Source organism: Apteryx rowi, unplaced genomic scaffold, assembly GCF_003343035.1.
Source record: "Apteryx rowi isolate R43461 unplaced genomic scaffold, aptRow1 scaffold_20, whole genome shotgun sequence".
NCBI classification, from domain to species: Eukaryota; Metazoa; Chordata; class Aves; order Apterygiformes; family Apterygidae; genus Apteryx; species Apteryx rowi.
The window spans coordinates 2,829,852-2,841,920 of record NW_020448308.1 but is presented as its reverse complement, the minus strand read 5'-3'; the positions used below and the strand labels follow the sequence as shown (position 1 = coordinate 2,841,920).

Below are 12,069 nucleotides of genomic sequence, written 5' to 3'. Positions count from 1 at the left end.
TCCTCCGTCTGCCAACCAGGATGCAGCGGGAGAGAAGGGAACCGACAGGCTGGCAGCAGGCTCAGTGTCGCTCACCCAGAGGAGATGCTTTAAAAAGAAAGGAAGGGAAAGGAGAGCAGAGGAAAAGGAGAAGAAGGACAGGGGAAGGGAAGGAGTAAGCCCGAGCAGTTGGTCTCCCTACCAGCAGACACCATGAAGATGGCAGAACTGCCAGAACTTGCTTATGCAGTTTGCTCATACGGGGCATCAGCAAACCCTTGTCATCACTTCTGAACTGGAAGGTAGCTCTGTCTCTCAGACAAGCGTTGTTGGAGGAGTTGAGGTGTCCAACAATACCTGGGTCCTCGGGAACTGTTTTAGCTTCATCTCTGTTGTCGTCCTTCCCTGGCTTTTGCTAAAGACGTGACCTTTCTTTTTTTGTTTTCTTGCAGGTACCTGAAGAAAATATAAACGGTGTGGTCAATGCACTCCAAGTCAGTCAAGCTGAAAAGCATTAGAAATCTTCTGAGCTGGTTCCAGATGCTTTTTATTATTATAATTATAATTATTATTATTATTATTATTCTTTTTTTCTCACAGTATTTCTTGAAAAATCTGATTCCAGAGAGTGACATGAAAAGAGACTGTGGAAAGATGAGCGGAAACAGCTCCAATAAGCCTTTGTTTTAATTATTATTATTATTATTATTATTATTATTGTTATTTTATTAAATTTCCTTATGAATGAGGGGCAGGAGGCAAGGCCGTTGGGATGGTTTCCTGATGTTACAACTCTGACGCGCAACGTAACCTGCCTGCTTTGTCGGTGTGCGAGGAGCCGTGCGGGACGTCCGGCGCTCCCCGAAGGGGGGCGGCGTGGCCGGGCTGCGAGCGCGGACGCTCCAGCGAGAGCTCGCGGCACGGCCAGCACGCACGGGCCCGGTCCTCCAAGAGAGCCCCAAAAACCAGCCCCCAAGCGAAACGTGGAGTTAAACAGAAGAGATGTTGCGTGGCGCTGGCTTGCCCGCTCCCACGGGACTTTCCGAAGACCGTCCTTCGTTGCGCGCATTCAAATAGGATGGGAGCTGGGTTCGGATTCCCCTGGCGAACCTGTTTGTCGTTGGAATAGGGAATATCCTTTTGTTTGCATTTTCCCCCTTTTTTCCTTTCTCCCTGCAGCCCGAGCCGGGCTGCCCGGAGAAAGCCCGGCCGACGCTCCGCTCTGTGCCATCTCCCGGCGGGTGGCGCTCCGGGGACTCCTGTCTGCTTTGAAACGCAGCTGTTTCAGCTCAGTTTTCTGCAGCCGCCCTCCCGCTGCCCCCTGGCCAGAGGGAGCCTGACTGCTCTGGGCATCCGGTTCCCCCTCCGGCAGAGCCGTCCTCGGCCCTCGTGGAGCCGGGTCGGTGAAGGAGGGGGGCATCCCATCTCCATCCTCCTCGGGCCTCTTCCCATCCCGCTTTTACTGCTTTCACAGCGGGGCGAAGCGCTGCCTCGCTCAGGGCAGCCCTGGTGCTTGCTGCCATCCTGCGCTGCGCCGGCGGTGTCACAGCCCGGGGTCCCGGCGGTGGCCGAAGGGAACGAGGCGTCGCAGCCTGCCGTGGCGTCCGCCCTCCGTAGTGCCCTGCAGCCCCTCTCCGCACGCTGGGAGCACGGAGGAGATGCAGGCAGGGAGGGCAAGCCTTGCCCAAAGTGGGAGCGCCCTGGCGTAGGAGCTTGCGGGAGCAAGGAGAAGCCGTACTCAGAGGAGCGTCTTTTGCAGTTAAGCAGCCGAGGATTTCTTGCGTTTCGAGACTTCTTTCCTCCCCGTTTTTGTCATTAAGAAATTCCAGGTCTTACAGTTTTGATAAGGACTTTCCGGCCTTAGTTAAGAGACAACTTCTAACATGGTTTTCTTGAGCCTGCACATGGCAGGTTTTAGCCAGGGTTTTGCATTAATCCAGAGCAATGAGCAAGCATCCGAGATCAGTCATGACGTCCCCGTGGTTTATACTGGGACACGCAAACGCATCCGCCAGGCCGCGGCTCGCTGCTTAGTTCTCCTTTCACGCCGATGGTGGCCGAGCAGGAAGGGCTTAACAAGTCCTGGTTTCTGGTGCTGCTGGACCCAGACGCTGAGCTGCAAATCCTTCTGGTTTTTAATCGGGGATGTCGTGTGGCAGCTGGACAGGGCATCAGAGCATCCATAGGCAAACGCGTGGGTAGCTTCCCTTTGTAGGCCCTAACGGAGTTAAAGCATCGCTGCCCGGGAGCGCGTAGGCACACACCGACGTACTTTCCTGAGCAGGATTTCTGCCGTTCCTTTCCAGGGGTTGTCAAAATTGCCCCATGGTGTATTGTATCCGCTCCAAATTTCTGGAGTAAAGGTTTATCCCAGGTGCGGCACGGTGCATCTCCAGATGTTTGCTCGCAGCGATGCTTCGGTCCGCCGCTGCCTGCCGTCGGTCCGCGGGCGCCAGCTGGGCAGTGCAATAATCCGGAACGCACCCAGAGCGCGGCACCACGGCGGCGGCTTGGCACGGCGCGAATCGCTGAAGGGTTTCTCCTCGGCACTGCAGCCTGCGGGTTTGTTTTGCGCCGATTTTTTGGAGGCAAAAACCAGTTTGCTCGTCAGCGTACGGCTGTGTCGCAGCCACCCAAGGTTTCAGATCAGCCGCGTTGAGTGCGCGCTGGCCCCGCGCGTGTGTGTGCGCGCACGGTCTCGTTGGGACGGGGTCCGGCTGGTGCCTGTGGGTTTTAGCAGCTGCTGGGAAAGGATTATCAGCCACTGCTTGTGTCGGAGCGATGTTCGGTGCCCTCCCCACGTGCTGTTGCTGCTTTCTAAGGATCATGACATTTATGGTAAGGGATTACTTGAAACGAGCAACAACTTTACTGAGCCTTAAGAGAAAGAGAAAAACAATAATCTTTAAATTTTTTTCTTTTTGAACTTTGCACTCAGGCTGTTTTAGATGGTGATTCTTTGATTTAAATTTTCCTTTTATTTTTTATTTTTTTTCTCCCTGAGGGAGTCGGCCTTAAATTTGTGAAGTCTGTGGATGGCTCTGGGGTGCTTTAAAACTCTTCGCAAAGCCGGTTGATGCGCTGTCACTGAAAAGTTAGCCCCAAGAATTCACATGGGTGAAACACTGTTGAGGGCCTCCACATCCCTGCCATCTTCATCGGATTCACCTTTCTCTTTCCTCTCTCTTTTTGTCTCGATAACCAAGAAGGTTGTTTCAGACGACCGTGGAAGTGCAGCGCGCGGTTGGGGTCGTTGCAGCCTTGCGCAGTGGTGTCGCTTGGGGAGACCTTCGCTTGGTAAGAGGTCAAGGCAGGATGGGGCCTTTGGTGGCTTTGTAAAAATAAAAAATAAATAAATAAAGCACCGCAGCGCTTAACTGTGAGCCCAAACGAGCGTGCTCGGAGCTGGGCGAGGACGTGCGGATTCGGAGGAGGAGAGAGGCGAGCTCCCGTGCTCGCTCTGCGGCTTCCCCCGGCTTAGAGCTGCCCCCGCTCTCCCGGCACCTGGCTTTCGGGGTGGGGGAGAATTGAAGGATCCTTTTCTTTTTTTTCTTTTTTTTTTAATGCCTTACTATGATAATGTCTGTCTCCAAGCATCGGTGGCATCGCGCCCTTTCTGCAACACTGTGTAGATAAAAGGAGGAAAGTGTCTTACGGGGACTCTCCGCCCGCTGGGCGCTTGCACCCCTGCAAACGCGGTTTGCCTGCAGCCCGCCGGCACGGTCCTGAGCCGCGCGCGAGTCTCCTGGCGCGGCTCGTCGGAGAGTTGGGTTTGGCCGCGGTTGCTGAGCTAATCAGGGATCACCTTCCCTCCGCAGGACCCTCTCCGTGCCCCCCCCCTTGCTTCCTGTCTCTCGTTGCACAAAAATTCACCAAACACCGAAACGCGGCTCCATCCCTGCGAGGAGGGGTGGCCGGGGAAGGAGAAAACAGCTCTCAGTCTCCTTCCTTGTTTCTCCGAGGCCTTTGTTTTCTTAGAAATCTAAACCTTTGTCATGTTGTGTGTGTGTTACTATGTAGTTTCTCGTCCTTTTTTTTTCCTTTTTTTTCTGATTAGATTTCGGCTGCAAATTCCTTTCTACTGTGCAAGTGTGTGTGTGTGTGTGTGTGTGTTCATATACTTGTATAGTGTTTACATAGAAATACTTAGTATGTATCTATTGTACACATATAAATACCTGTGTTTTATGTTCGTATGGCTATATACTGTACATAGCATATATACTTGAGCAATATAGGTTAATATATACTGTGTGAGTACATGTGTGTATACTCTAGGCACACGCTCTGTGTGTGTGTATATATGTAGTAAGTGCTGTATGCACACATGTACTCACCATATATTTTTAATTCAAGTATATAGGCAATATGAATACTGAGATACGCTGTCTGGATTTCTCTACGCATTTTTAAGAGAGCAGCAGCAAAGCCAACTTGAAGCAAAGCTGTGGCTCTCCCACTCGCTGCAAGCAGGCAGACACCTAGCATGATTTGCGGAGTAATGCATCTGCAACATCGTTTTTTCTTGTCTGCTTCAGAAGCACCCTGTTCCTCCTCAGTTTGGTGCACCGAGCACAGAGACTTTAGAAAAGTTGCGCCTTTTTCTCTGTTTTAGTTGCTGCCCTGAATTGCTTCAGCCTATATGCAGCGGTGGGTCGTTTGCAAGTGCCTGTTCGAACCCCAGGGACCAACTGGTTTGCAGCGGGGCTCCCCCTTCCCGTGAGCACAGAAGCGGTACGTGCGCGGGCCGGATTTCCCTGGCGTCCTTCGGCAGCGATTGCAATGCCGGGCGCTCGCCTGCCCGGGAGCACCACAGGGAAGCACCGCACAAAACCTTCCCCACGGCGACGTCTTTGGAGATGACGGGGCGCGTCTTCGTGGGTCCGAGGGTGCCGGGTCGGGGTGGACCTCCCCAGGCACGCTGGGTGCTGGCGTGCACTTGTCTTTTTGCTCGTGAGGGTGTGATTTACTGGCTGCCTTTTACCAGCGTAGGTTTTCGCTTTTCCAGAGAGGTCTTTTTTTGGTGGCTGTTGGTGGTTTCATGGCCAGAAGACTAACCAGTGCTAATGCAGATGTTTGGTATTTACTGGAAGCCTAGCATTTGTCGGCCTGTTAGGAAGTTTAAATCAGTGGGTTATTTTTAAATAGATGAAAGTGCAGGAGGGGCTTTTTTCCGTTAAAAGTAACAGAGGCTATTTGAACTCAATAATTGGAAATGTGTGGTCTTTGCATCTTGTTGTTGGAGTTTCCTGCTGAGCAGGAGTGCTGTTTGCTAGATTCCAGATGGGAAAAGGTTTCTACCCAAAATGTCACCTAGTCTGATATTTCAGTTACGCTTTATCATATGCAACAAGCGTGTTTGCTGGGGGTTGTTCCTTGCAGCTCATATTTCAACATTAAGTTGCTAATTTTCTGCCTGTCCCATAAACGCATCCTTTAATAGGTTTGTGCATCTTTCTTTTTCTTTCAGAAACTGAAGTCAGTTTGGTTTGCAGTTGATTGATAGCATTTCTGAAATATTCTGCTCTAAGTGATATGTGATGATCTTTCTGGCAGAGGGAGGTTTTAATGGACGTGTTCTGCTTTGACTGGAATGCAGAGATTGCGGAACCCACAGTGGATGACATTAGTATTAAGACTGACTTAATGGCAAACCCATTTATAAAGAACATTCACCTTATAAACAACATGCTGCTGGTTCCAAATTTATTTTTAACGCCAAGTTTAGTGTTACCATTCCCACAGGCACAGGTAGAGATTGCTTTTGGGCAGAGATGAATCAATCCGTGTCTGTAACAAAAAGCATGTTGATGTCAGACCCTGCTTATGAGATTGCAAATGGAATTTAGCAGTAATTTAGTCTTTTAAGATGTGCCATGTGGAGCTGACGTGGATTTTCAGGGCTGACACTTAAAGAAAAACATTACTGGAAGGTCGTGATTGCTTTGTCCAAGAAAAGCATCCAACAAAAATTAATCGGGTTTAATTTTTCTGAAGCATTACGTTTTGTTCTGCCAACTCTGGAAGGAAAATAAGGCTGTGCAATGCAGGGGGCTTTTAGCGGAGGAGCTTACTCAAGCCCTAGCAGTAACTGATAGCACGTGGTTGTTTTCCTGACGCTCTTAATGCAAGCAGGGTGTAAACACCTGAGAGAGAGGCCAGGCAGAAAGCATCTCCGTTCAGAGGCTGCATGTGCAATGAATCTGCTGGCATCATCTGCACAGGGTGTGCGACACTCGCGTGTCCCTGCACCAGCCGGCCCAGGTCTTCAGCCCTTTGCCTATCCCTGTGTCCATCTCGGCTGTTTCCGCCGCGGGAGCAGCTGCTGGTACCGGTACCAAGCCAGGGCAGAGCTGCGGTGTGCAGGTGTTGCAGTTGGCATCGAGGGTTGCCACCGTCTGTCATCCGAAGGACGTCCCCAAGCACAGGGTGAGAGGTGCAGCAGCGAGGAAAGGCCAGGAGAAAGGAAAGGCTAGCAGGCATACTGAATGATGCAAAGGAAAAATGTCAAGTTCCTTTTTTTAGTTTTGCAAAAATGAATGCATATGCTCAGTCACTGTGACTACAAAAGAATTTTCATTCCTCTTTTTCTTTTTTTTTAGTTAAACAGCCATCCCCTCCCTGCCCAGCCTCCCTGCTCGCTCCAGCGAAACCCCCTGGGATGCATTTGTCCGCCAGTGCCATCCTAGCAAAGGTGGCATGAGCCCTCGCAAACCCCAAGCAGTCAGAAGATCTCCTGCTGCTGCGATGTCTCCGGCAGGGAAAGCCTCGGGGTGGCTCCTTGTGTCGAGGTAACGGCTGTGACCTGAGGGGGTTGGTCGCATCCTCACATCCGTGTGGTTTCTCTGCCCATGAACCCCCATGAGCTTTAAGAAAGCACCAGGGCATTCGAACTTCTTACCTTAAAGATCAATGACCTGAGTAAAAGGGAGGTGCAGGAGAACACGGGTTCCCTCTCGGCGACAGCCTGCGGTGCGTTCGTCAGTGTTTCTGCCTCGCCACGGGAGCAATGGTATTTTCTGATAGTGATTAAGGGAGAAATTCATTGTTCAGCCCAAGCCTGAACATCAGCTGCTAGCTCCCAAGTGCGACTGCCTCACAGCAGCACGCGGCAGCGGACAAGAGATCATTTTTTGATGAGCATTTCTTTTTCCATGTTATTTTCATTATTTTTGTGGACCTCTCCAGGAAGCAGCTTAAGGCATCTCGCTTACCTGGTGCAGTCCTGCCTGCAAATGTTGGAATGGATTAAACTTCCATTACCTGCTGGAGAGTACAATCCAGTAATCCTTTTGCCAAATAGTATTTACATTTTACAGCATGCGCTGGGGAGTGTTTACATTGGCCGAGATGTGCAGATCTGCCCGACGGACTTGGACACCTCCTCACCCCGAGTGCAGGTGTGTCTGTCTGTCCGACATCCCTTGGGCATCTCTGCAGCCCTGGGCCGGTACAGAAACGCTCCGCGTGCATACGCCGACAGGGATTGTAGGAGCCTCCCGGTGCACCTGGGAGGGAGGCGCTAAACTGTGAATCTTGTGTTTTTCCTGCTGTTTCCAGCCCCCTCTTTTCCATTCCTCTGCCTCCTTCCTTACCTGATGCCCCAGAAGCACAGCCCGTGCAGCTGTGCTGGCGAGTGGTGTCTGTCCTCGGCCGCAAGCCGGCCGTCTAGCCGTCGCGCTGCTTGTCCGCAGCAGCCGGAGGAGGCGGCCGGAGGCAGCGGCAGACCCAGAGCCCGGCCAGGCTGTTGCAACACCAGCTGCCAAGGCAAAGGTGCGAATGCGTGATGGGCAGCGCAGCGCTGCTCGTGCTTCCCACACGCCGCTGCAGGGCTCCAGGGGGACCGAACTCCTGCTGAGGAAGCACAAATTTAGGTGGTAGCGTCCCAGTTGGCACAGGGAAAGAAAAGAACTGTGTTCTGCAATACAGCACAAACTAATGTGCGCTTGAATTTAATCAGCAAATCCTTCTTGCTGCAGCGGGTGGTTTAACCCCTGCAGAAGCTATGGGGAACTTGGAGCAATGCACAGGCTCGGTTTTATACAGGGGAAATAAATGAAGCATGTCTCAAGCAAAGTACGTTACTCTTTTAGAGTGTGAATGTGCAAAGAAACATACCTCTTTGGAACGTGTATAGCCACAGCGTCCCTCACTTGGTCTCTCTAGACAGCACCAGCCATTGCTCCTTCTGCTTGAGTAGATAATTTATACATTGAGGGCTAGAACTGAAACACTACCTTGCAGATTACCCGTAATAGCTTTTCCCCACTCTGTAATTCCTTCTCGGAGATTACGGCTGCCCAGGGTGCAGTCGGGGCCGGGCTGCGAGGCAGCGGTAGCCCCGGGTATTCGTCTCCGTTTAGAAACCACCCTTTCAACAGCAGAAGTGTCAGGGAGCAGCGGGAGAGACGTCAGTCGCGTCGGCCCTGACTCCCCCGTCCCAGGGCGCCCAGCTGGAGGTGCGAACGCACGGTGCTGCGCTCCGCTCACCTCCGGTGCTATCCCAGGCAGGACGAATGTTGTTCTAGTTGCAAACCAGCTGTTTAATTCCCTAGTCTCTGTTGTTTTTATTTTCATCCTTTTTCAGCTTTCTGCAGAATTTTGTGCGTGAAACGTGGGTGGGTTTTGGATCTGGGAAGGCTGGAGTTGCCCAGCAGGAATCCAGTGGCACTTGAAGTTTTGAAATATCTGCGAGAGGGGAGAGGAAGCACTTTGCTTCCCTCTGTCCCCTCTATATTAGGTCTGTCCTCTGCATATACCATAGGAGAGCTGATCTATATGTCCCTTTCTAGCCAGGCCTGGTGGTTTTAGCTGTGTCCCCCCCAACCCTGAAAAATGATGCCAAAAAGTGGCTCCTTCCATTTTTCATTTTTGGGGGGTGGTTTGTTTTTCTCCTCCCGGGATGCGACGCTGTGCTGATGTGGGAGAGGCAGTGTCTCTTTGCACTGCGCATTTGGAAAGACGCTTTCGGAGGGTGGTTGTAGTTCAGGGTGCCCCCTGCTCCCCCCAGCTTTCTGGCAGTATCTCAGGTCGTTGAGGATTGGAAACCAGCCTTCTGCATTTATAAGAATAAGCCTTTCTCCCAAAGGCTTCCTACCAGCTCTTTTGTAACCTGACAAATGTAATTTTGCAAGTACCTAGTTTCCTGCCACCGCCTTCGAAATAGAAACGTTGCTACCATTTTCCAGGGCCTGGTGTGCAAGGAGCTGTCTCACTGTTGTGGCCACTCTGAGTATCCTTAAGGCCCTGAAAGAGGAATTCATTTGTTCAGTCCTGTTCGTGTGCTTAAGCTTACGCTCATCCTGGCGGGAGGCTGGTTTGACTTGAGTTGATGGCTTGGAGGCTGGATGCCTCCCTGGGCGTGCTTCTCTTTTTGGGCAATTCAAATTTCTTTTTAACGGGCATTTAATTGCTTAGAGCACAAGGGTTGTTGGAAAACTCTTTAATTCAGGAATTCAGGCTCCTGTCTGAAAGTTGACGTCAGCTTTTGTTTCTCCGCTGTGCCTGTTGCCGCGGCTGGCGGCGCTCGCTGGGTCCTGCCGGGCTGCAAAAGCCCCCGGAGCCGCGGGAGAAAGGGGCCGCGGGAAGCACCGGCTGCCTTCAGGTGCTGTGGGATGCCGGCTCGCACGCGGCAGGCGCTGGAGATGGCAGCGGTCTGGGCTCAGCCATGGGGTGTCTGTGCAGTGATGGGGCCAGGCAGGAGGCTCTCGGGACCAGGCTCGAGTCCACCGTGCGCCGAGTGTCCGCAGACCCTCTTGCGCCGAGCAGGGCTTGGATGGGCTTGCTGCCTTCCCACTTGCGGCAGCCTGGGCTTGGACAGGCACGGGAGGCATCAGCAAAGCCCTTGCGTGGGCACAGTTTGGGTATCAACAGGGCCGAGCCTCGGACACAAAACCCCTTTTCCCAGGAGCTCGGGACATGCAGTTTAGTTCCCTGGGTGCCTTCATTGATGCGAGGTTCCCCTTTGCTGAAAAGACCAGTGTCCTTCTGAGCCTCGATCTATCACGGCTGCTGGGAAAAGCTAAGGAGCGTTAGCCACGTGTGAAGCTGACGGGAAGGGAAGAGGGGATTGCATTCATAAGGAAAAAAACAACAATTTCTTGTCCTTGCTTCTCGTAATTATTTTTGAATTACTGAGATCAGCAAAATTGAGACCATTGCCCAAAGAGTTGGCTCTCCTGGTACGCTTCAGGAAGTGCAAACCTTTCCGCAGAGAGCTTTACCTCCCGGCAGCGCTGGCCCATCCGCTGCAAGAGAGACCCTAAAAACAGCAGCGCGTCGTCTCGGGGACACGGGGGCGTCGCAGGGCCGCTCCGTCGAGCCCCTCAGCTAACCTGCAGCAATATGCCTGGCTAGTCCGTTCACCTGGTCTCGTTACTGAAGAAGGAATTGAATTTTGGCCGTCTCCTTCGTGGGAGCGGCTCTCAGTGTTTTCTGTTCGCTGTTCGTGCATGTGCGGTGCCGTTTTACCTGCGCTGCGGTCCGTCCTGAGGAGCCTCCGCGGTGGCTGCTCGGGCTCGGAGGCTCCCGGAGCGAGGAGCGAGGGGGTGAACGGGGCGCTTTGAGGGCTCCTCCGGAGGGGCCGGGGAGCCAGCTGGTTTTCCGGCAGATCCGAAAACCTTGCTGCTGCCGCTGCTGGAAATAATCACGCTGATGTAACGGCCGTGGGCAGCAGGAAGGCGCCCGCTGTGTGGAAGTGCTGTTGGCTGCGGGGCTGGAGGCGTGGGGCGCCGCCATGTCAGCCCGGCCTCCCGCCCACGAGGTGCTGCCGCCGCCGCCGCTGAGGCGTGCCCAGCCGGGCTCCCGGCATCCGATGGCGTGGCAGGCTCCTCCGCCCCGCTTGTACCTCGCCTCCAGAGCGTGCGCTTTCCTTCAAGGTTCGTTAAGCGCTAGAAGCAGGCCGGTGTCTGGGCCACTGCCCAGCAGCATTTCCCCCTCGCCGCGGCGGCGGCCATTTCCCGCCCTGACGCATCGCCACGTCGTTAGCGCTTCGGCTCGCCCCAACCGCACAGTGGGCTTCTTCTCCCTCCCCCTTCTTGTGGACTGAAGAAGCCCGAATTTTCCCCAAACGCCCCGGGAGGTGGTCGTGTCACCCCGAATTTCTAGCGAGCTGCAGGCAGAGTGGCGGCTGCTGCAGTGCTCCTGCCCTGCCGCTCGCCCCTGGCTTCGGGCGGCCTGGCAGGGCGGCCGGTGTGTGGGGGGGGGGGGGGTGCATATCTTCAGGACCTTCTTAAAAACCCCGTGTTTATCCGTCATTTTCTCTCTGAGCAAAGTACCGCTTACGGCCCCGAACAGGCTGGCCAGGGGGAGACGAGGGCAGAGAGCCAGGGGTGCCCCGGCAGCCATCCTCCTCCTGCTCAGAGACACAGCGGCAGCCTCACCTGTGGCGGGAAGAGGGACGCTAGGGCAAAAAGCGATTTTTTTTTTTTCCCTCCCCACCTTTAATCACCATACTAATGAAAATGAGGAGGGGGGCGTGGAGGAGGAGGCCGTGGGTCGCCCCGCCGGGAGCCTTCGCGGCGGCCTCCGCACAGGGGGAGCAGCGGCGGCAGCCGGGAGTCACGCGCGGCACCGCAGGGTGGAGGCTTTGCTTTCCCGGCGAGCGCGCACGCTTCTTTTCTTTGCTGGTCTTATGCTGAAATCTGAGATTTATGTACTGTATGGGAAAAACAAAAAAACAACAAAAAAAAACAAACAAAAAAAAACACAAAAAATCCTAATGTTCCAAAACAAATGACAGTATATTTTGTACTTTGTAAAGTGTTAATTAAAATGAAAAATGAGAAAAAAAAAAAAAAAAAAAAGTGACACACGCTGTCTGCTTTTGTACTGATCAAACTGATGAAAATAAAGCAGAGCTTGGCATTGTCTTTACAAGATGTGGCTCCTTTGCTCGCCCTCTCCGGGGCTGTGGGCCCGGGGCCGTGGCCCGCGCGGCCGGCAGGGGCCGGGGGCGGCAGGCTCGAGGCCGCCGGGTTCAGCCCCGATGGCCGCAAAAGCCATTTTTGAGCGGAGCGGTGATGTGCCGTTGCCGCACGCTCGGCTCTGCAAGGGAGAAGCATTGAGGAGTCAAGAACTGGGCCCAAATTT

The 12,069-nt window shown here is 53.4% G+C and overlaps 1 protein-coding gene across 1 annotated transcript in view; it reads left to right on the top strand.

Moving 5' to 3' along the window:
- CASTOR2 (cytosolic arginine sensor for mTORC1 subunit 2) overlaps positions 1–11,853 on the top strand; it is a 65,431-nt gene extending 53,578 nt beyond the window's left edge. The window contains exon 9 of the mRNA XM_026063638.1: positions 432–11,853. Within this exon, the coding sequence (XP_025919423.1) occupies positions 432–497 (66 nt within the window). The 3' untranslated portion in view covers positions 498–11,853. The remainder of the gene's footprint in view (positions 1–431) is intronic.
- The last annotated feature ends 216 nt before the right edge of the window (positions 11,854–12,069 follow it).